We start from the raw sequence: 23,473 nt of genomic DNA on the forward strand, positions 1-23,473 counted from the left end.
AGTTGCCTCGCTCATGCCCGAAAAAGAATTCTGGGTAATTCTGCCATTCCATGACAAGGGAAGACTCCCGATTCTCATTTCAGAGTTTTTTTCATAAGTGTCGGGCCACCCAGTCCTACCAGCAAAATAACGCATCGATTGAAGGTTTTAGCTTTCAAAACTTGCCCAGATTGTGTCAGTAGGTCCTGGAATTCGTCCACAGAAAGGCCAGAGAGACAACTTCACTCGTGAACCGCCATGGTACAACAGAGCATTTTAGGCGTCCCAGTCTGCATGAAACCATCTCTCGCCTCTGTCTGAGACAAGTCTAGACCAGACACGCACGCTTCTTACGTTACGTTTATGCCTATAAAATCAACTGAAATGTCAATTGCTGGTAAAAAAAAAAAACAAAACAAAGAAAAAAAAACCAGCATGTTAATTTTTTTTGGTAGGCTAGGTATCGAAGAGCCAGAACATTTGCGCATGCGCTGACGGAATGTTTGAACAAGAGAGAAAAACGCAGTACCTCCAGACACCGGCGCTGGAGCGTCGTACCAAACGAGTCATCCCGGGATTTCGGCCCGTGCGATCGCTTTTGGACGCAGTTGGCCCTTCACTGCTTTCTGCTACCGACCTTGCCTCCCGGTACGGCATTGAGGGAGAGATATGTCGGCCCCTAAACCATATGTGACAAATCCTACGCCTACTCACAGCTCCAAACCGCCCTTGTCAATATAGCGTAGAAATTAGATGGCTTATATATTCAAGTAAAAAGTCATTTTGTCTGTCATATGGTAAGCACTGGAGTCGCAGATTACAAAGTGTGCGCATGCGCCCTGCTAAAGGTAACATGCTTTATTTCATCTCGAATTTCCGAATAACTACGGGAGCTAATATCTTGGAGACATTACATTTACAGCTAAAAAACATATCCTATACAGATAACTACCAAATACATATTATTTAAAGATGTGTTCATTAAAAAGAAAAGCCGCTGTACAAAATGCGGCCCTGGATTCTCTTTTAAAACCAGTGCACTCATAGGTACGGATAAAATCAGGTTACACATTCCGCAACTTAGCTGATACGTAAGAAAAAAGAGAACTAACACCATAACTGGTTGTTCCAGGTTTATTGAGGGACAGAATGTAATTTCCGCGAAGATCATGCATAAGAAGGGGACGGGAGAGAAAACGTATTTTCCATATCAGCAGAAAAACCCTCTTTTCAAAACAAAAAACAAAAAAAAAACATACTTTTATCAAGTAATGCCAGGAAATTTTGAATGCGTTTATTGCATAAAGATGTAGAGCTTGATTTCCGTAGTAAGAGGACAGGTAATCTGCAAATATAAATATCGTTATTCTCTTATTTACATTATTATACCGTTTCTTTGACACGAGAATTACAGCGAAATGAAAGCACAACTTTGCCGTGAATTTTCTATGATAAAAACTTGTTCAGAAATCCAAAATCTAAGTTAACAGCACACACCAGGCCTACTCCTGAGTATCTGGCTAGAAATCATTTCCTCTGGCCGCGCTTTAGCCATTCGATGAGGGCCAGTCTCGTGCTTCTTAAGTTGCCTCGCTCATGCCCGAAAAGAATTCTGGGTAATTCTGCCATTCCATGACAAGGGAAGACTCCCGATTCTCATTTCAGAGTTTTTTTCATAAGTGTCGGGCCACCCAGTCCTACCAGCAAAATAACGCATGGATTGAAGCTTTTAGCTTTCAAAACTTGCCCAGATTGTGTCAGTAGGTCCTGGAATTCGTCCACAGAAAGGCCAGAGAGACAACTTCACTCGTGAACCGCCATGGTACAACAGAGCATTTTAGGCGTCCCAGTCTGCATGAAACCATCTCTCGCCTCTGTCTGAGACAAGTCTAGACCAGACACGCACGCTTCTTACGTTACGTTTATGCCTATAAAATCAACTGAAATGTCAATTGCTGGTAAAAAAAAAAAAACAAAACAAAGAAAAAAAAACCAGCATGTTAATTTTTTTTGGTAGGCTAGGTATCGAAGAGCCAGAACATTTGCGCATGCGCTGACGGAATGTTTGAACAAGAGAGAAAAACGCAGTACCTCCAGACACCGGCGCTGGAGCGTCGTACCAAACGAGTCATCCCGGGATTTCGGCCCGTGCGATCGCTTTTGGACGCAGTTGGCCCTTCACTGCTTTCTGCTACCGACCTTGCCTCCCGGTACGGCATTGAGGGAGAGATATGTCGGCCCCTAAACCATATGTGACAAATCCTACGCCTACTCACAGCTCCAAACCGCCCTTGTCAATATAGCGTAACAATTAGATGGCTTATATATTCAAGTAAAAAGTCATTTTGTCTGTCATATGGTAAGCACTGGAGTCGCAGATCACAAAGTGTGCGCATGCGCCCTGCTAAAGGTAACATGCTTTATTTCATCTCGAATTTCCGAATAACTACGGGAGCTAATATCTTGGAGACATTACATTTACAGCTAAAATACATAGCCTATACAGATAACTACCAAATACATATTATTTAAAGATGTGTTCATTAAAAAGAAAAGCCGCTGTACAAAATGCGGCCCTGGATTCTCTTTTAAAACCAGTGCACTCATAGGTACGGATGAAATCAGGTTACACATTCCGCAACTTAGCTGATACGTAAGAAAAAAGAGAACTAACACCATAACTGGTTGTTCCAGGTTTATTGAGGGACAGAATGTAATTTCCGCGAAGATCATGCATAAGAAGGGGACGGGAGAGAAAACGTATTTTCCATATCAGCAGAAAAACCCTCTTTTCAAAACAAAAAAAAATAAACAGCATACTTTTATCAAGTAATGCCAGGAAATTTTGAATGCGTTTATTGCATAAAGATGTAGAGCTTGATTTCCGTAGTAAGAGGACAGGTAATCTGCAAATATAAATATCGTTATTCTCTTATTTACATTATTATACCGTTTCTTTGACACGAGAATTACAGCGAAATGAAAGCACAACTTTGCCGTGAATTTTCTATGATAAAAACTTGTTCAGAAATCCAAAATCTAAGTTAACAGCACACACCAGGCCTACTCCTGAGTATCTGGCTAGAAATCATTTCCTCTGGCCGCGCTTTAGCCATTCGATGAGGGCCAGTCTCGTGCTTCTTAAGTTGCCTCGCTCATGCCCGAAAAGAATTCTGGGTAATTCTGCCATTCCATGACAAGGGAAGACTCCCGATTCTCATTTCAGAGTTTTTTTCATAAGTGTCGGGCCACCCAGTCCTACCAGCAAAATAACGCATCGATTGAAGGTTTTAGCTTTCAAAACTTGCCCAGATTGTGTCAGTAGGTCCTGGAATTCGTCCACAGAAAGGCCAGAGAGACAACTTCACTCGTGAACCGCCATGGTACAACAGAGCATTTTAGGCGTCCCAGTCTGCATGAAACCATCTCTCGCCTCTGTCTGAGACAAGTCTAGACCAGACACGCACGCTTCTTACGTTACGTTTATGCCTATAAAATCAACTGAAATGTCAATTGCTGGTAAAAAAAAAAAAAACAAAACAAAGAAAAAAAAACCAGCATGTTAATTTTTTTTGGTAGGCTAGGTATCGAAGAGCCAGAACATTTGCGCATGCGCTGACGGAATGTTTGAACAAGAGAGAAAAACGCAGTACCTCCAGACACCGGCGCTGGAGCGTCGTACCAAACGAGTCATCCCGGGATTTCGGCCCGTGCGATCGCTTTTGGACGCAGTTGGCCCTTCACTGCTTTCTGCTACCGACCTTGCCTCCCGGTACGGCATTGAGGGAGAGATATGTCGGCCCCTAAACCATATGTGACAAATCCTACGCCTACTCACAGCTCCAAACCGCCCTTGTCAATATAGCGTAACAATTAGATGGCTTATATATTCAAGTAAAAAGTCATTTTGTCTGTCATATGGTAAGCACTGGAGTCGCAGATTACAAAGTGTGCGCATGCGCCCTGCTAAAGGTAACATGCTTTATTTCATCTCGAATTTCCGAATAACTACGGGAGCTAATATCTTGGAGACATTACATTTACAGCTAAAATACATAGCATATACAGATAACTACCAAATACATATTATTTAAAGATGTGTTCATTAAAAAGAAAAGCCGCTGTACAAAATGCGGCCCTGGATTCTCTTTTAAAACCAGTGTACTCATAGGTACGGATGAAATCGGGTTACACATTCCGCAACTTAGCTGATACGTAAGAAAAAAGAGAACTAACACCATAACTGGTTGTTCCAGGTTTATTGAGGGACAGAATGTAATTTCCGCGAAGATCATGCATAAGAAGGGGACGGGAGAGAAAACGTATTTTCCATATCAGCAGAAAAACCCTCTTTTCAAAACAAAAAACAAAAAAAAAAGCATACTTTTATCAAGTAATGCCAGGAAATTTTGAATGCGTTTATTGCATAAAGATGTAGAGCTTGATTTCCGTAGTAAGAGGACAGGTAATCTGCAAATATAAATATCGTTATTCTCTTATTTACATTATTATACCGTTTCTTTGACACGAGAATTACAGCGAAATGAAAGCACAACTTTGCCGCGAATTTTCTATGATAAAAACTTGTTCAGAAATCCAAAATCTAAGTTAACAGCACACACCAGGCCTACTCCTGAGTATCTGGCAAGAAATCATTTCCTCTGGCCGCGCTTCAGCCATTCGATGAGGGCCAGTCTCGTGCTTCTTAAGTTGCCTCGCTCATGCCCGAAAAGAATTCTGGGTAATTCTGCCATTCCATGACAAGGGAAGACTCCCGATTCTCATTTCAGAGTTTTTTTCATAAGTGTCGGGCCACCCAGTCCTACCAGCAAAATAACGCATCGATTGAAGCTTTTAGCTTTCAAAACTTGCCCAGATTGTGTCAGTAGGTCCTGGAATTCGTCCACAGAAAGGCCAGAGAGACAACTTCACTCGTGAACCGCCATGGTACAACAGAGCATTTTAGGCGTCCCAGTCTGCATGAAACCATCTCTCGCCTCTGTCTGAGACAAGTCTAGACCAGACACGCACGCTTCTTACGTTACGTTTATGCCTATAAAATCAACTGAAATGTCAATTGCTGGTAAAAAAAAAAAAACAAAACAAAGAAAAAAAAAACCAGCATGTTAATTTTTTTTGGTAGGCTAGGTATCGAAGAGCCAGAACATTTGCGCATGCGCTGACGGAATGTTTGAACAAGAGAGAAAAACGCAGTACCTCCAGACACCGGCGCTGGAGCGTCGTACCAAACGAGTCATCCCGGGATTTCGGCCCGTGCGATCGCTTTTGGACGCAGTTGGCCCTTCACTGCTTTCTGCTACCGACCTTGCCTCCCGGTACGGCATTGAGGGAGAGATATGTCGGCCCCTAAACCATATGTGACAAATCCCACGCCTACTCACAGCTCCAAACCGCCCTTGTCAATATAGCGTAACAATTAGATGGCTTATATATTCAAGTAAAAAGTCATTTTGTCTGTCATATGGTAAGCACTGGAGTCGCAGATCACAAAGTGTGCGCATGCGCCCTGCTAAAGGTAACATGCTTTATTTCATCTCGAATTTCCGAATAACTACGGGAGCTAATATCTTGGAGACATTACATTTACAGCTAAAATACATAGCCTATACAGATAACTACCAAATACATATTATTTAAAGATGTGTTCATTAAAAAGAAAAGCCGCTGTACAAAATGCGGCCCTGGATTCTCTTTTAAAACCAGTGTACTCATAGGTACGGATGAAATCGGGTAACACATTCCGCAACTTAGCTGATACGTAAGAAAAAAGAGAACTAACACCATAACTGGTTGTTCCAGGTTTATTGAGGGACAGAATGTAATTTCCGCGAAGATCATGCATAAGAAGGGGACGGGAGAGAAAACGTATTTTCCATATCAGCAGAAAAACCCTCTTTTCAAAACAAAAAACAAAAATAAAAAGCATACTTTTATCAAGTAATGCCAGGAAATTTTGAATGCGTTTATTGCATAAAGATGTAGAGCTTGATTTCCGTAGTAAGAGGACAGGTAATCTGCAAATATAAATATCGTTATTCTCTTATTTACATTATTATACCGTTTCTTTGACACGAGAATTACAGCGAAATGAAAGCACAACTTTGCCGCGAATTTTCTATGATAAAAACTTGTTCAGAAATCCAAAATCTAAGTTAACAGCACACACCAGGCCTACTCCTGAGTATCTGGCAAGAAATCATTTCCTCTGGCCGCGCTTCAGCCATTCGATGAGGGCCAGTCTCGTGCTTCTTAAGTTGCCTCGCTCATGCCCGAAAAGAATTCTGGGTAATTCTGCCATTCCATGACAAGGGAAGACTCCCGATTCTCATTTCAGAGTTTTTTTCATAAGTGTCGGGCCACCCAGTCCTACCAGCAAAATAACGCATCGATTGAAGCTTTTAGCTTTCAAAACTTGCCCAGATTGTGTCAGTAGGTCCTGGAATTCGTCCACAGAAAGGCCAGAGAGACAACTTCACTCGTGAACCGCCATGGTACAACAGAGCATTTTAGGCGTCCCAGTCTGCATGAAACCATCTCTCGCCTCTGTCTGAGACAAGTCTAGACCAGACACGCACGCTTCTTACGTTACGTTTATGCCTATAAAATCAACTGAAATGTCAATTGCTGGTAAAAAAAAAAAAAAAAAAGAAAAAAAAAAAAAGCCAGCATGTTAATTTTTTTGGTAGGCTAGGTATCGAAGAGCCAGAACATTTGCGCATGCGCTGACGGAATGTTTGAACAAGAGAGAAAAACGCAGTACCTCCAGACACCGGCGCTGGAGCGTCGTACCAAACGAGTCATCCCGGGATTTCGGCCCGTGCGATCGCTTTTGGACGCAGTTGGCCCTTCACTGCTTTCTGCTACCGACCTTGCCTCCCGGTACGGCATTGAGGGAGAGATATGTCGGCCCCTAAACCATATGTGACAAATCCCACGCCTACTCACAGCTCCAAACCGCCCTTGTCAATATAGCGTAACAATTAGATGGCTTATATATTCAAGTAAAAAGTCATTTTGTCTGTCATATGGTAAGCACTGGAGTCGCAGATCACAAAGTGTGCGCATGCGCCCTGCTAAAGGTAACATGCTTTATTTCATCTCGAATTTCCGAATAACTACGGGAGCTAATATCTTGGAGACATTACATTTACAGCTAAAATACATAGCATATACAGATAACTACCAAATACATATTATTTAAAGATGTGTTCATTAAAAAGAAAAGCCGCTGTACAAAATGCGGCCCTGGATTCTCTTTTAAAACCAGTGTACTCATAGGTACGGATGAAATCGGGTAACACATTCCGCAACTTAGCTGATACGTAAGAAAAAAGAGAACTAACACCATAACTGGTTGTTCCAGGTTTATTGAGGGACAGAATGTAATTTCCGCGAAGATCATGCATAAGAAGGGGACGGGAGAGAAAACGTATTTTCCATATCAGCAGAAAAACCCTCTTTTCAAAACAAAAAACAAAAAAAAAAAGCATACTTTTATCAAGTAATGCCAGGAAATTTTGAATGCGTTTATTGCATAAAGATGTAGAGCTTGATTTCCGTAGTAAGAGGACAGGTAATCTGCAAATATAAATATCGTTATTCTCTTATTTACATTATTATACCGTTTCTTTGACACGAGAATTACAGCGAAATGAAAGCACAACTTTGCCGCGAATTTTCTATGATAAAAACTTGTTCAGAAATCCAAAATCTAAGTTAACAGCACACACCAGGCCTACTCCTGAGTATCTGGCTAGAAATCATTTCCTCTGGCCGCGCTTTAGCCATTCGATGAGGGCCAGTCTCGTGCTTCTTAAGTTGCCTCGCTCATGCCCGAAAAGAATTCTGGGTAATTCTGCCATTCCATGACAAGGGAAGACTCCCGATTCTCATTTCAGAGTTTTTTTCATAAGTGTCGGGCCACCCAGTCCTACCAGCAAAATAACGCATGGATTGAAGCTTTTAGCTTTCAAAACTTGCCCAGATTGTGTCAGTAGGTCCTGGAATTCGTCCACAGAAAGGCCAGAGAGACAACTTCACTCGTGAACCGCCATGGTACAACAGAGCATTTTAGGCGTCCCAGTCTGCATGAAACCATCTCTCGCCTCTGTCTGAGACAAGTCTAGACCAGACACGCACGCTTCTTACGTTACGTTTATGCCTATAAAATCAACTGAAATGTCAATTGCTGGTAAAAAAAAAAAAACAAAAAAGAAAAATAAACCAGCATGTTAATTTTTTTTGGTAGGCTAGGTATCGAAGAGCCAGAACATTTGCGCATGCGCTGACGGAATGTTTGAACAAGAGAGAAAAACGCAGTACCTCCAGACACCGGCGCTGGAGCGTCGTACCAAACGAGTCATCCCGGGATTTCGGCCCGTGCGATCGCTTTTGGACGCAGTTGGCCCTTCACTGCTTTCTGCTACCGACCTTGCCTCCCGGTACGGCATTGAGGGAGAGATATGTCGGCCCCTAAACCATATGTGACAAATCCCACGCCTACTCACAGCTCCAAACCGCCCTTGTCAATATAGCGTAACAATTAGATGGCTTATATATTCAAGTAAAAAGTCATTTTGTCTGTCATATGGTAAGCACTGGAGTCGCAGATTACAAAGTGTGCGCATGCGCCCTGCTAAAGGTAACATGCTTTATTTCATCTCGAATTTCCGAATAACTACGGGAGCTAATATCTTGGAGACATTACATTTACAGCTAAAATACATAGCCTATACAGATAACTACCAAATACATATATTTAAAGATGTGTTCATTAAAAAGAAAAGCCGCTGTACAAAATGCGGCCCTGGATTCTCTTTTAAAACCAGTGTACTCATAGGTACGGATGAAATCAGGTAACACATTCCGCAACTTAGCTGATACGTAAGAAAAAAGAGAACTAACACCATAACTGGTTGTTCCAGGTTTATTGAGGGACAGAATGTAATTTCCGCGAAGATCATGCATAAGAAGGGGACGGGAGAGAAAACGTATTTTCCATATCAGCAGAAAAACCCTCTTTTCAAAACAAAAAACAAAAAAGAAACATACTTTTATCAAGTAATGCCAGGAAATTTTGAATGCGTTTATTGCATAAAGATGTAGAGCTTGATTTCCGTAGTAAGAGGACAGGTAATCTGCAAATATAAATATCGTTATTCTCTTATTTACATTATTATACCGTTTCTTTGACACGAGAATTACAGCGAAATGAAAGCACAACTTTGCCGTGAATTTTCTATGATAAAAACTTGTTCAGAAATCCAAAATCTAAGTTAACAGCACACACCAGGCCTACTCCTGAGTATCTGGCTAGAAATCATTTCCTCTGGCCGCGCTTTAGCCATTCGATGAGGGCCAGTCTCGTGCTTCTTAAGTTGCCTCGCTCATGCCCGAAAAGAATTCTGGGTAATTCTGCCATTCCATGACAAGGGAAGACTCCCGATTCTCATTTCAGAGTTTTTTTCATAAGTGTCGGGCCACCCAGTCCTACCAGCAAAATAACGCATCGATTGAAGCTTTTAGCTTTCAAAACTTGCCCAGATTGTGTCAGTAGGTCCTGGAATTCGTCCACAGAAAGGCCAGAGAGACAACTTCACTCGTGAACCGCCATGGTACAACAGAGCATTTTAGGCGTCCCAGTCTGCATGAAACCATCTCTCGCCTCTGTCTGAGACAAGTCTAGACCAGACACGCACGCTTCTTACGTTACGTTTATGCCTATAAAATCAACTGAAATGTCAATTGCTGGTAAAAAAAAAAAAACAAAACAAAGAAAAAAAAAAACCAGCATGTTAATTTTTTTGGTAGGCTAGGTATCGAAGAGCCAGAACATTTGCGCATGCGCTGACGGAATGTTTGAACAAGAGAGAAAAACGCAGTACCTCCAGACACCGGCGCTGGAGCGTCGTACCAAACGAGTCATCCCGGGATTTCGGCCCGTGCGATCGCTTTTGGACGCAGTTGGCCCTTCACTGCTTTCTGCTACCGACCTTGCCTCCCGGTACGGCATTGAGGGAGAGATATGTCGGCCCCTAAACCATATGTGACAAATCCCACGCCTACTCACAGCTCCAAACCGCCCTTGTCAATATAGCGTAACAATTAGATGGCTTATATATTCAAGTAAAAAGTCATTTTGTCTGTCATATGGTAAGCACTGGAGTCGCAGATTACAAAGTGTGCGCATGCGCCCTGCTAAAGGTAACATGCTTTATTTCATCTCGAATTTCCGAATAACTACGGGAGCTAATATCTTGGAGACATTACATTTACAGCTAAAATACATAGCCTATACAGATAACTACCAAATACATAATATTTAAAGATGTGTTCATTAAAAAGAAAAGCCGCTGTACAAAATGCGGCCCTGGATTCTCTTTTAAAACCAGTGCACTCATAGGTACGGATGAAATCAGGTTACACATTCCGCAACTTAGCTGATACGTAAGAAAAAAGAGAACTAACACCATAACTGGTTGTTCCAGGTTTATTGAGGGACAGAATGTAATTTCCGCGAAGATCATGCATAAGAAGGGGACGGGAGAGAAAACGTATTTTCCATATCAGCAGAAAAACCCTCTTTTCAAAACAAAAAACAAAAAAAAAAGCATACTTTTATCAAGTAATGCCAGGAAATTTTGAATGCGTTTATTGCATAAAGATGTAGAGCTTGATTTCCGTAGTAAGAGGACAGGTAATCTGCAAATATAAATATCGTTATTCTCTTATTTACATTATTATACCGTTTCTTTGACACGAGAATTACAGCGAAATGAAAGCACAACTTTGCCGTGAATTTTCTATGATAAAAACTTGTTCAGAAATCCAAAATCTAAGTTAACAGCACACACCAGGCCTACTCCTGAGTATCTGGCTAGAAATCATTTCCTCTGGCCGCGCTTTAGCCATTCGATGAGGGCCAGTCTCGTGCTTCTTAAGTTGCCTCGCTCATGCCCGAAAAGAATTCTGGGTAATTCTGCCATTCCATGACAAGGGAAGACTCCCGATTCTCATTTCAGAGTTTTTTTCATAAGTGTCGGGCCACCCAGTCCTACCAGCAAAATAACGCATCGATTGAAGGTTTTAGCTTTCAAAACTTGCCCAGATTGTGTCAGTAGGTCCTGGAATTCGTCCACAGAAAGGCCAGAGAGACAACTTCACTCGTGAACCGCCATGGTACAACAGAGCATTTTAGGCGTCCCAGTCTGCATGAAACCATCTCTCGCCTCTGTCTGAGACAAGTCTAGACCAGACACGCACGCTTCTTACGTTACGTTTATGCCTATAAAATCAACTGAAATGTCAATTGCTGGTAAAAAAAAAAAACAAAACAAAGAAAAAAAAAACCAGCATGTTAATTTTTTTTGGTAGGCTAGGTATCGAAGAGCCAGAACATTTGCGCATGCGCTGACGGAATGTTTGAACAAGAGAGAAAAACGCAGTACCTCCAGACACCGGCGCTGGAGCGTCGTACCAAACGAGTCATCCCGGGATTTCGGCCCGTGCGATCGCTTTTGGACGCAGTTGGCCCTTCACTGCTTTCTGCTACCGACCTTGCCTCCCGGTACGGCATTGAGGGAGAGATATGTCGGCCCCTAAACCATATGTGACAAATCCTACGCCTACTCACAGCTCCAAACCGCCCTTGTCAATATAGCGTAACAATTAGATGGCTTATATATTCAAGTAAAAAGTCATTTTGTCTGTCATATGGTAAGCACTGGAGTCGCAGATTACAAAGTGTGCGCATGCGCCCTGCTAAAGGTAACATGCTTTATTTCATCTCGAATTTCCGAATAACTACGGGAGCTAATATCTTGGAGACATTACATTTACAGCTAAAATACATAGCCTATACAGATAACTACCAAATACATAATATTTAAAGATGTGTTCATTAAAAAGAAAAGCCGCTGTACAAAATGCGGCCCTGGATTCTCTTTTAAAACCAGTGCACTCATAGGTACGGATAAAATCAGGTTACACATTCCGCAACTTAGCTGATACGTAAGAAAAAAGAGAACTAACACCATAACTGGTTGTTCCAGGTTTATTGAGGGACAGAATGTAATTTCCGCGAAGATCATGCATAAGAAGGGGACGGGAGAGAAAACGTATTTTCCATATCAGCAGAAAAACCCTCTTTTCAAAACAAAAAACAAAAAAAAAAGCATACTTTTATCAAGTAATGCCAGGAAATTTTGAATGCGTTTATTGCATAAAGATGTAGAGCTTGATTTCCGTAGTAAGAGGACAGGTAATCTGCAAATATAAATATCGTTATTCTCTTATTTACATTATTATACCGTTTCTTTGACACGAGAATTACAGCGAAATGAAAGCACAACTTTGCCGTGAATTTTCTATGATAAAAACTTGTTCAGAAATCCAAAATCTAAGTTAACAGCACACACCAGGCCTACTCCTGAGTATCTGGCTAGAAATCATTTCCTCTGGCCGCGCTTTAGCCATTCGATGAGGGCCAGTCTCGTGCTTCTTAAGTTGCCTCGCTCATGCCCGAAAAAGAATTCTGGGTAATTCTGCCATTCCATGACAAGGGAAGACTCCCGATTCTCATTTCAGAGTTTTTTTCATAAGTGTCGGGCCACCCAGTCCTACCAGCAAAATAACGCATCGATTGAAGCTTTTAGCTTTCAAAACTTGCCCAGATTGTGTCAGTAGGTCCTGGAATTCGTCCACAGAAAGGCCAGAGAGACAACTTCACTCGTGAACCGCCATGGTACAACAGAGCATTTTAGGCGTCCCAGTCTGCATGAAACCATCTCTCGCCTCTGTCTGAGACAAGTCTAGACCAGACACGCACGCTTCTTACGTTACGTTTATGCCTATAAAATCAACTGAAATGTCAATTGCTGGTAAAAAAAAAAAACAAAATAAAGAAAAAAAAGCCAGCATGTTAATTTTTTTGGTAGGCTAGGTATCGAAGAGCCAGAACATTTGCGCATGCGCTGACGGAATGTTTGAACAAGAGAGAAAAACGCAGTACCTCCAGACACCGGCGCTGGAGCGTCGTACCAAACGAGTCATCCCGGGATTTCGGCCCGTGCGATCGCTTTTGGACGCAGTTGGCCCTTCACTGCTTTCTGCTACCGACCTTGCCTCCCGGTACGGCATTGAGGGAGAGATATGTCGGCCCCTAAACCATATGTGACAAATCCTACGCCTACTCACAGCTCCAAACCGCCCTTGTCAATATAGCGTAACAATTAGATGGCTTATATATTCAAGTAAAAAGTCATTTTGTCTGTCATATGGTAAGCACTGGAGTCGCAGATTACAAAGTGTGCGCATGCGCCCTGCTAAAGGTAACATGCTTTATTTCATCTCGAATTTCCGAATAACTACGGGAGCTAATATCTTGGAGACATTACATTTACAGCTAAAATACATAGCCTATACAGATAACTACCAAATACATAATATTTAAAGATGTGTTCATTAAAAAGAAAAGCCGCTGTACAAAATGCGGCCCTGGATTCTCTTTTAAAACCAGTGCACTCATAGGTACGGATAAAATCAGGTTACACATTCCGCAACTTAGCTGATACGTAAGAAAAAAGAGAACTAACACCATAACTGGTTGTTCCAGGTTTATTGAGGGACAGAATGTAATTTCCGCGAAGATCATGCATAAGAAGGGGACGGGAGAGAAAACGTATTTTCCATATCAGCAGAAAAACCCTCTTTTCAAAACAAAAAACAAAAAAAAACATACTTTTATCAAGTAATGCCAGGAAATTTTGAATGCGTTTATTGCATAAAGATGTAGAGCTTGATTTCCGTAGTAAGAGGACAGGTAATCTGCAAATATAAATATCGTTATTCTCTTATTTACATTATTATACCGTTTCTTTGACACGAGAATTACAGCGAAATGAAAGCACAACTTTGCCGTGAATTTTCTATGATAAAAACTTGTTCAGAAATCCAAAATCTAAGTTAACAGCACACACCAGGCCTACTCCTGAGTATCTGGCTAGAAATCATTTCCTCTGGCCGCGCTTTAGCCATTCGATGAGGGCCAGTCTCGTGCTTCTTAAGTTGCCTCGCTCATGCCCGAAAAAGAATTCTGGGTAATTCTGCCATTCCATGACAAGGGAAGACTCCCGCTTATCATTTCAGAGTTTTTTTCATAAGTGTCGGGCCACCCAGTCCTACCAGCGAAATCACGCATGGATTGAAGGTTTTAGCTTTCAAAACTTGCCCAGATTGTGTCAGTAGGTCCTGGAATTCGTCCACAGAAAGGCCAGAGAGACAACTTCACTCGTGAACCGCCATGGTACAACAGAGCATTTTAGGCGTCCCAGTCTGCATGAAACCATCTCTCGCCTCTGTCTGAGACAAGTCTAGACCAGACACGCACGCTTCTTACGTTACGTTTATGCCTATAAAATCAACTGAAATGTCAATTGCTGGTAAAAAAAAAAAACAAAACAAAGAAAAAAAAACCAGCATGTTAATTTTTTTTGGTAGGCTAGGTATCGAAGAGCCAGAACATTTGCGCATGCGCTGACGGAATGTTTGAACAAGAGAGAAAAACGCAGTACCTCCAGACACCGGCGCTGGAGCGTCGTACCAAACGAGTCATCCCGGGATTTCGGCCCGTGCGATCGCTTTTGGACGCAGTTGGCCCTTCACTGCTTTCTGCTACCGACCTTGCCTCCCGGTACGGCATTGAGGGAGAGATATGTCGGCCCCTAAACCATATGTGACAAATCCTACGCCTACTCACAGCTCCAAACCGCCCTTGTCAATATAGCGTAACAATTAGATGGCTTATATATTCAAGTAAAAAGTCATTTTGTCTGTCATATGGTAAGCACTGGAGTCGCAGATTACAAAGTGTGCGCATGCGCCCTGCTAAAGGTAACATGCTTTATTTCATCTCGAATTTCCGAATAACTACGGGAGCTAATATCTTGGAGACATTACATTTACAGCTAAAATACATAGCCTATACAGATAACTACCAAATACATAATATTTAAAGATGTGTTCATTAAAAAGAAAAGCCGCTGTACAAAATGCGGCCCTGGATTCTCTTTTAAAACCAGTGCACTCATAGGTACGGATAAAATCAGGTTACACATTCCGCAACTTAGCTGATACGTAAGAAAAAAGAGAACTAACACCATAACTGGTTGTTCCAGGTTTATTGAGGGACAGAATGTAATTTCCGCGAAGATCATGCATAAGAAGGGGACGGGAGAGAAAACGTATTTTCCATATCAGCAGAAAAACCCTCTTTTCAAAACAAAAAAAAAAAAAAAAACATACTTTTATCAAGTAATGCCAGGAAATTTTGAATGCGTTTATTGCATAAAGATGTAGAGCTTGATTTCCGTAGTAAGAGGACAGGTAATCTGCAAATATAAATATCGTTATTCTCTTATTTACATTATTATACCGTTTCTTTGACACGAGAATTACAGCGAAATGAAAGCACAACTTTGCCGTGAATTTTCTATGATAAAAACTTGTTCAGAAATCCAAAATCTAAGTTAACAGCACACACCAGGCCTACTCCTGAGTATCTGGCTAGAAATCATTTCCTCTGGCCGCGCTTTAGCCATTCGATGAGGGCCAGTCTCGTGCTTCTTAAGTTGCCTCGCTCATGCCCGAAAAAGAATTCTGGGTAATTCTGCCATTCCATGACAAGGGAAGACTCCCGATTCTCATTTCAGAGTTTTTTTCATAAGTGTCGGGCCACCCAGTCCTACCAGCAAAATAACGCATGGATTGAAGGTTTTAGCTTTCAAAACTTGCCCAGATTGTGTCAGTAGGTCCTGGAATTCGTCCACAGAAAGGCCAGAGAGACAACTTCACTCGTGAACCGCCATGGTACAACAGAGCATTTTAGGCGTCCCAGTCTGCATGAAACCATCTCTCGCCTCTGTCTGAGACAAGTCTAGACCAGACACGCACGCTTCTTACGTTACGTTTATGCCTATAAAATCAACTGAAATGTCAATTGCTGGTAAAAAAAAAAAACAAAACAAAGAAAAAAACACCAGCATGTTAATTTTTTTTGGTAGGCTAGGTATCGAAGAGCCAGAACATTTGCGCATGCGCTGACGGAATGTTTGAACAAGAGAGAAAAACGCAGTACCTCCAGACACCGGCGCTGGAGCGTCGTACCAAACGAGTCATCCCGGGATTTCGGCCCGTGCGATCGCTTTTGGACGCAGTTGGCCCTTCACTGCTTTCTGCTACCGACCTTGCCTCCCGGTACGGCATTGAGGGAGAGATATGTCGGCCCCTAAACCATATGTGACAAATCCTACGCCTACTCACAGCTCCAAACCGCCCTTGTCAATATAGCGTAACAATTAGATGGCTTATATATTCAAGTAAAAAGTCATTTTGTCTGTCATATGGTAAGCACTGGAGTCGCAGATTACAAAGTGTGCGCATGCGCCCTGCTAAAGGTAACATGCTTTATTTCATCTCGAATTTCCGAATAACTACGGGAGCTAATATCTTGGAGACATTACATTTACAGCTAAAATACATAGCCTATACAGATAACTACCAAATACATAATATTTAAAGATGTGTTCATTAAAAAGAAAAGCCGCTGTACAAAATGCGGCCCTGGATTCTCTTTTAAAACCAGTGCACTCATAGGTACGGATAAAATCAGGTTACACATTCCGCAACTTAGCTGATACGTAAGAAAAAAGAGAACTAACACCATAACTGGTTGTTCCAGGTTTATTGAGGGACAGAATGTAATTTCCGCGAAGATCATGCATAAGAAGGGGACGGGAGAGAAAACGTATTTTCCATATCAGCAGAAAAACCCTCTTTTCAAAACAAAAGCACAATAGAAAAACATACTTTTATCAAGTAATGCCAGGAAATTTTGAATGCGTTTATTGCATAAAGATGTAGAGCTTGATTTCCGTAGTAAGAGGACAGGTAATCTGCAAATATAAATATCGTTATTCTCTTATTTACATTATTATACCGTTTCTTTGACACGAGAATTACAGCGAAATGAAAGCACAACTTTGCCGTGAATTTTCTATGATAAAAACTTGTTCAGAAATCCAAAATCTAAGTTAACAGCACACACCAGGCCTACTCCTGAGTATCTGGCTAGAAATCATTTCCTCTGGCCGCGCTTTAGCCATTCGATGAGGGCCAGTCTCGTGCTTCTTAAGTTGCCTCGCTCATGCCCGAAAAAGAATTCTGGGTAATTCTGCCATTCCATGACAAGGGAAGACTCCCGATTCTCATTTCAGAGTTTTTTTCATAAGTGTCGGGCCACCCAGTCCTACCAGCAAAATAACGCATGGATTGAAGGTTTTAGCTTTCAAAACTTGCCCAGATTGTGTCAGTAGGTCCTGGAATTCGTCCACAGAAAGGCCAGAGAGACAACTTCACTCGTGAACCGCCATGGTACAACAGAGCATTTTAGGCGCCCCAGTCTGCATGAAACCATCTCTCGCCTCTGTTTTCTTTCAAAGGCTTGCCTTTACCCACATTCTGGCTTAATGATGCCAGCCTGGTGGCTTCTGTAGACGAAAATGGCTTGAAAAGGCACTTATAAAATGGTTACCTACCAAGGTTTGAGCCAACTCTCTCGCTTCCTTTCGGAACACAAACGGTTGTCACGTGAGGCTTTAACATGAGCCCACATATACTGAATACAGCATATGTTTCAATGAGAGCTTCGTAGGCACTTCATGTATACCCTATTAAAGTGTTTTTAAATTATAATTTATTTCCACATGTTTATTATAGTGTCTTAAAATAATTAGCCCTATATACCCATGTATACCCAACTTCAGCAACCCACTTATCACATCCTGCCTAAGGCCATTTGCGCGATAACGAGAATTATACTAGGGCCGCGAAGCGAGATGAAGTGACAAATATATGACCTTGTTGTCTCATATATTTCGAACGGAGTCGTATGAATGACAGTTCCAAAATTACAAAAAATGGCTGTCATTGACTTTGTTCAAGTTGTGGATGGAAAATCGTTGAAATGGGTGTCAAAGTAAAAGTATCTGTGGGTATGTTTTTAAGAGCTGACGTTATAGGTATTCTAGATAATTGCACGCCACTTGGGATGAAATATAGTTTAGAGCTAATGAGTAATCCTCAACCAGCCTCTTTGTATTAAGGCTCGTGCAATTAGGGAAGACAAAGAAAGTAAAATTTTAAAAATAGAGAGGATTTCTTGAATCTTCTTACAGTGAGATATTTTCGTTTCATCATATCTTGTCATAGGGATTTCATAGGGGTCACCGACTTTTCATTAACAGAATAACTTTGCTAAGAAGTTTGCATTCACTGACGCCATATTTGTAAACATTTTACTCAGATCGCACGCTTGTTAGCGTGCGCAGTGGAGATGTGCAGAAAAGAGGCAAGCGTTTTTAAAAATATTATTTTCTGGTGGATCTTTTCCTTTTTTCTGGTTTTGGCCTCCACCACATCAGCCGCAGCCGGTTTTTAAGGTGTCAATATATTGAATAATTAATTAATGAGCGAAGGAATAAATCAATTTTCTTTCAGCTAATTCACTAATGTACCGCATTTTCGAAGCCGATTTACACTACAGAAAAAACTGAGTCCGGCGATCTCAGTTTTTTTCTGTACTGAGTGTAAATGGACCTGAAGGAATATGTCAAGTGCGGTCTAGGAAGCGCCCGTTGCGTATATGTGCAATTAGGGACTGGGAAAGAACAATACCTGAAAAATAGTGTTGGTAAAGCTGGTCGATTCACTGGTTCTAAAAGCACATCGCCATTAGTTTGAAAAAAAAAAAAAAAACCGATTTATCGCATAACCTGACTTTCTGGCCCTTTGAAGTCTGACTTGACATTAATGTAAATTATCAACGGGTTGCAAAAAAGTTGTTAATCAAACAAAGTTGACATTAGTAAAAATTGACAGAGACAAAAATTTGCATCATAAAAAACGTTTAAGTAAATAACCTCTCAATAGGGAAAGTTTTTGTTATGATCATCACAAATTCAAAGTACTAAAACAAAGATGAGCAGGAATATAAACTTTGAGTTGCCGAAACTGCTATAAAAACAGATATCGAAGAAATTAGTCGAAAACCATCAATCTTTGAGTAGTCATTGGGTTAAATTATTTTTATCAGTAAAAACTGGACGTTTGAGCTGAAAACAAAGAACATAGGCTGCGGTTATCTATAACCTTATTCAAGGCTTTGCACCTCGGAATGTGTCGCTGGGGCTGCCCTGAAAATAAGTTGGTATGTAAAGACTGTTATTTTTTCATATATCTCTCAGGTAACGACGGACTACTACACAGCACTAATGTTAATTTTCATGACCTATTTTCCCCTTGATTTGATAAATTAAGGTCTTATCAACGTAGTTTTCTTGGTCCAAAAGTACTTTCCACTTTTAAGCTTCGCACGCGTTAGCCAGATCATTAGGGCGAAACTGGAAGGTAGGCCTTAGATAACAGTTAAGCCCTCGGTTTCCTTTTTAGAGGCATGTGTTACCGTTCTCGGTTTCACGAATATACACAAATCGTTAATTGTTCTGAATGTTTAGACGTTTGAGGGACCGCTGCATTAAAATAACTGGAAGGAAGGAAGCAAAACGTTTTTGAAAAAAAGCGTGTCAACTTTTGCTTCTAAGCTAGCAGCTATTGTTTCCGCAACAAAATTTCGAGGGTGGAAGCGGAATAATTGGATCTCATCATTAGTTATTTATTATTCCTTCCATTTATTATAAATTATTGAAATTTTGTTCGATGTCCATTTTTCCGTATTCGTTATTCTTTTGATTCTTTAAACAGAAACCGTAAAATTCTTTATTCCGAATGTTCGAACACTAAATATTCATTATTCATTTTCTTTCTTAAGCGGCCGGTATTCATTATTCATTATTCTGCTTCGTCCCCTGAACATTTTGGGTGCCAAACGAGGAAACGTTTTGGAAAACATACAGGGACCTTTAATTGCATGTTTATGTCCTTTATTCGTACTAGATATTCAAGTGTAAGTTCTGTGGTACGAATTACTGCAAGACTTGTGGCAGAGGAGACTTTCATGGAGTTATGACAGATAAAGCAGTGTGCAGGGTTTGTTTTCAGGTAATTTCATAAACTTAGCAAACTGGAATCTCTAAGCATATATGTGCATCGAAAGAATATCTCCAAAGAACCTGTGTATATATATCTTTCTGGATAAAAATACTAAAGCTTCGTCAACGCCAAGGCGTTTTCGCACCAATCGCCCACTCTATAACGTCGTGAAAACGGGTAGACAGTGAAGAGGTTTGAAAACTGAAGCAATCTTATAGAGGACAAGAAGGTGATTTCATCCGGTAGGGATCTGTTTAGGAAATCATTTTCTTGACTGATTTGAATTTTGTGGTTAGTAGTTTTTGTTGACGAACTCAACCCAAGGATGGTTCTTGAGAAACCCCCCCATGCTCCCTACCCCCCCCCCCCCCCACAAACCCCCCACCCCCAACTGCTTTTAAAAGTTATTTTATTTCTCCTGAAAATAAATGGTCATAGCAGAAAATACCATAATACTCTTTGTTTGTTCCTCCAGAGTCTGAATAAGCGTTGTTTTTGTTTTCTCTTGGGACCATTGTAAGTCCCAAGAGAAACAGAAAACAATGCTTATGCAAAATGATTTTGGGGGACAAACAAAGAGTGTTATATATAGTATTTTCCGACTCGGTCAATTCAAGGTATGGTGTAGTTACCGTTAAGGACAAACGGAATCTACGTTATTTTAAGGGCGCGTAATGTTAAATCGATTAAAGACATTAAAAAGGAAAGATCACGAATGACAAAAAGAGAAAATATGGGCACCTCTCTAGTAAACAGTAATCTTCGATTTCTTAATTAATAAACTGACATCTCGTTTACTTAGAAGCCAAACACTTGAACTGGTCTGACAAACTAAAGAAAGGGTTTCTTATGTGCAGTGGACCAATCTCCAGTTTAATAAACCTTGTGTAATCATTGTCTAAATAAAACTTCTAAAGCCGAGTGAACATTACACACACATCTACGCATATTCCTTTTTGAACAACTAATTTTAAACAGACCAATTTTTCCCCAATCAGAGCACTTGATGGCTTGTATTTGCAACTAGTGTTGCAAAACGTTAGTCCTGAAACATCTGGATTAGCCCTTCCTTGGCGCGGGGAGCTTATATGTGCTTACTGTCAAGGCAGGACTAACAAGCTAATTGTCTCCAGGTGTCCTCTATCTGTTCAGATCTCAGCTGTGATTATTGCTTAGTCTCATTCCCAAAGTCTTTCGTCCCCCCCCCCCCCCCCCACCCTCCCCCCCCTAACGCAGATGGAGCACGGAGCTCTCTCTCTCTCTCTCTCTTTATTTATACTACCCATCGTCTTTAAACCTAAAAAGAATGTTTTACTTCCGAGTGCCATCAGCATCGCGGCTCAGATCGGAGGAGTCAACGGTCATTTTTGCAGCTTATGACGTATGATATGAGAAGACATGCGAGAGCGCTCCATCTAGGAGCAGTGTTTCGACTGAAAAAAAACTGAAACGGCTCAACACCACTCATTTTGAAAAGAAAACAGCAAAATAACGAAAATATACACAGCAGCACTTGTGTTTACCTTGTTTCTCTTGATTACGAAATCTCTGTTCCCTATCCACCTTATTCCAAAATGGCCGCTGATTTATCCGCATACAAATTGGCCCTTGTTGCCTCGTTCAAGATAATATATTCTTTTGAATTTTAAGCTTAAGAACGAGGCATCAAGGGCTAATTTGAATAAAAACAAAAGAATATTGAAATGGAGGCCATTTTGGAATAAGGTGTATATCATACGTCACAGCACGCTCTTTAGTTTTTGAGCCCGCACTGAAAAGGCCGAAAAAGCGGGAAAAGCCTAACTTCGAACTCAATTTTCTCGCAAAAAAACAAAACAAAACAAAACAAAACAGGAAACGAGAAGAAATAACCCCACAAACTTAACTTTACTTAAATTTGGTTTTATCAACGGAGTTGATAATGTAAATTGGCCACCGTACAGAGACTCTAAAAGCTGACGTTTCGATCGTTAGCCCTTCGTCAGAGCGAATCGGATTCGCTCTGACGAAGGGCTAACGCTCGAAACGTCAGCTTTTAGAATCTCTGTACGGTGGCCAATTTACATTATCAACTCCGTTGATAAAACCAAATTTTTGTATACTACTTCCCCACCGACGCAGCACCACAGTTTCTTTAGAAACTACCCCTTCATTAACTTTACTTATGTTAGGCTTTCCAAAAAATGGTTGGAAAATTGCTGATCTTAGTGATGTTTCGCCTTTAAACTTGGCTGGGGAGATGAAAGACGTAATCAATGCCGTTTATCCAAATCTAAAACTCCACGTTCTTTTATTATTCCTGTATTAGCCAAAATGCCAAGGAGAGAGAATTGGACAAGGGCTTCGAAAAACAGCAAAGACGGACAAAGAAACTGTTAAGGCGACAACTGTGAAGGCAAAATCACCCAAGAAACAACAAGATAAGAGATAAGAAGGAAAAGACATAACTCAGGGATGAAAAAGGATGTAACATTTCAACGCACGTCAACAATTTTATTTTTTAAGGCAGATTTGACGACACACAGTGACCAACAGCCTTCAGTCATATCTTTTAACAGTTATCAGAATATGAAGATAGCTCACTCACAGGTTTCCCATGATTAGGAATTGGGTTCTCATAATGTCAAACACAACGTTCACTATAACTTATACAACTGACTAAAAAAATGGGGAAAACAAGATCATGTACAGATCTTGTAATAGTCTTAAGCTATCTTCCGTCTCTTCAGCTTGAAAAATTTTGCATGACCGCGGATTTCAACCACGAAAATAATCCGTGGACTATGGCAAACCACGAAGGCTTTGAAACTGGAAGGGGACGAAACGGCAGCGACCTGATTTCAGTGTCTTGGAGTGGGGGGTTTACTTCTACCATGATGGTAGCAAATGGTTGAAAATTAATCACAACTTCTAAAGTGCTATCTTTTTTTCTTCAGATTTTTAAAGTGTGATCGCTTAACATTTGAGTGGCAAAATTTTAAGCTTTGACCGTTATCCAAAGGTTGTTTACTTTAAGTTCAAGTTTTGGATTTCATGGTCCGCCATTACTCACGTTCAAAAACTGACCGATTGGACCTGTCTGAAAGACCGAAACTCCCGTGCTGCATATTAATTCAGCCGAGTACACACGCATTGCATTCTTCAACTATTGAGTCTTTTGACGTCATTTTCTCCTCGATTCAGCTCTCTCAAGGTTTAAAGTTTGTAATGGCGGACCATTAAATAGGAAGATTCCAGTTAAGATAAACAGGTATATTTTTGAAAGCAAGGCTTAAAACTTGGGTCACTTAGTGTTTAGTTAACATACTTTTGAAATCCAAAGAAAAATAAAAAAAATGACTTAATTTTTGGCCAAAAGTATCACTTTAAA

General features: G+C 40.9%; 1 protein-coding gene across 1 annotated transcript; it reads left to right on the top strand.

Moving 5' to 3' along the window:
* The first annotated feature begins 18,999 nt into the window (after positions 1 to 18,999).
* Positions 19,000 to 23,353, top strand: LOC138040325 (uncharacterized). The gene is made up of 3 exons (XM_068886075.1): positions 19,000 to 19,261; positions 20,008 to 20,112; positions 22,412 to 23,353. Exons 1-3 carry the CDS (start codon positions 19,229 to 19,231, stop codon positions 22,532 to 22,534), a joined length of 261 nt encoding a protein of 86 aa, XP_068742176.1. The 5' UTR covers positions 19,000 to 19,228; the 3' UTR covers positions 22,535 to 23,353.
* The last annotated feature ends 120 nt before the right edge of the window (positions 23,354 to 23,473 follow it).

Source organism: Montipora capricornis, chromosome 1 (genome assembly GCF_036669925.1).
Source record: "Montipora capricornis isolate CH-2021 chromosome 1, ASM3666992v2, whole genome shotgun sequence".
Taxonomy (NCBI): domain Eukaryota; kingdom Metazoa; phylum Cnidaria; class Anthozoa; order Scleractinia; family Acroporidae; genus Montipora; species Montipora capricornis.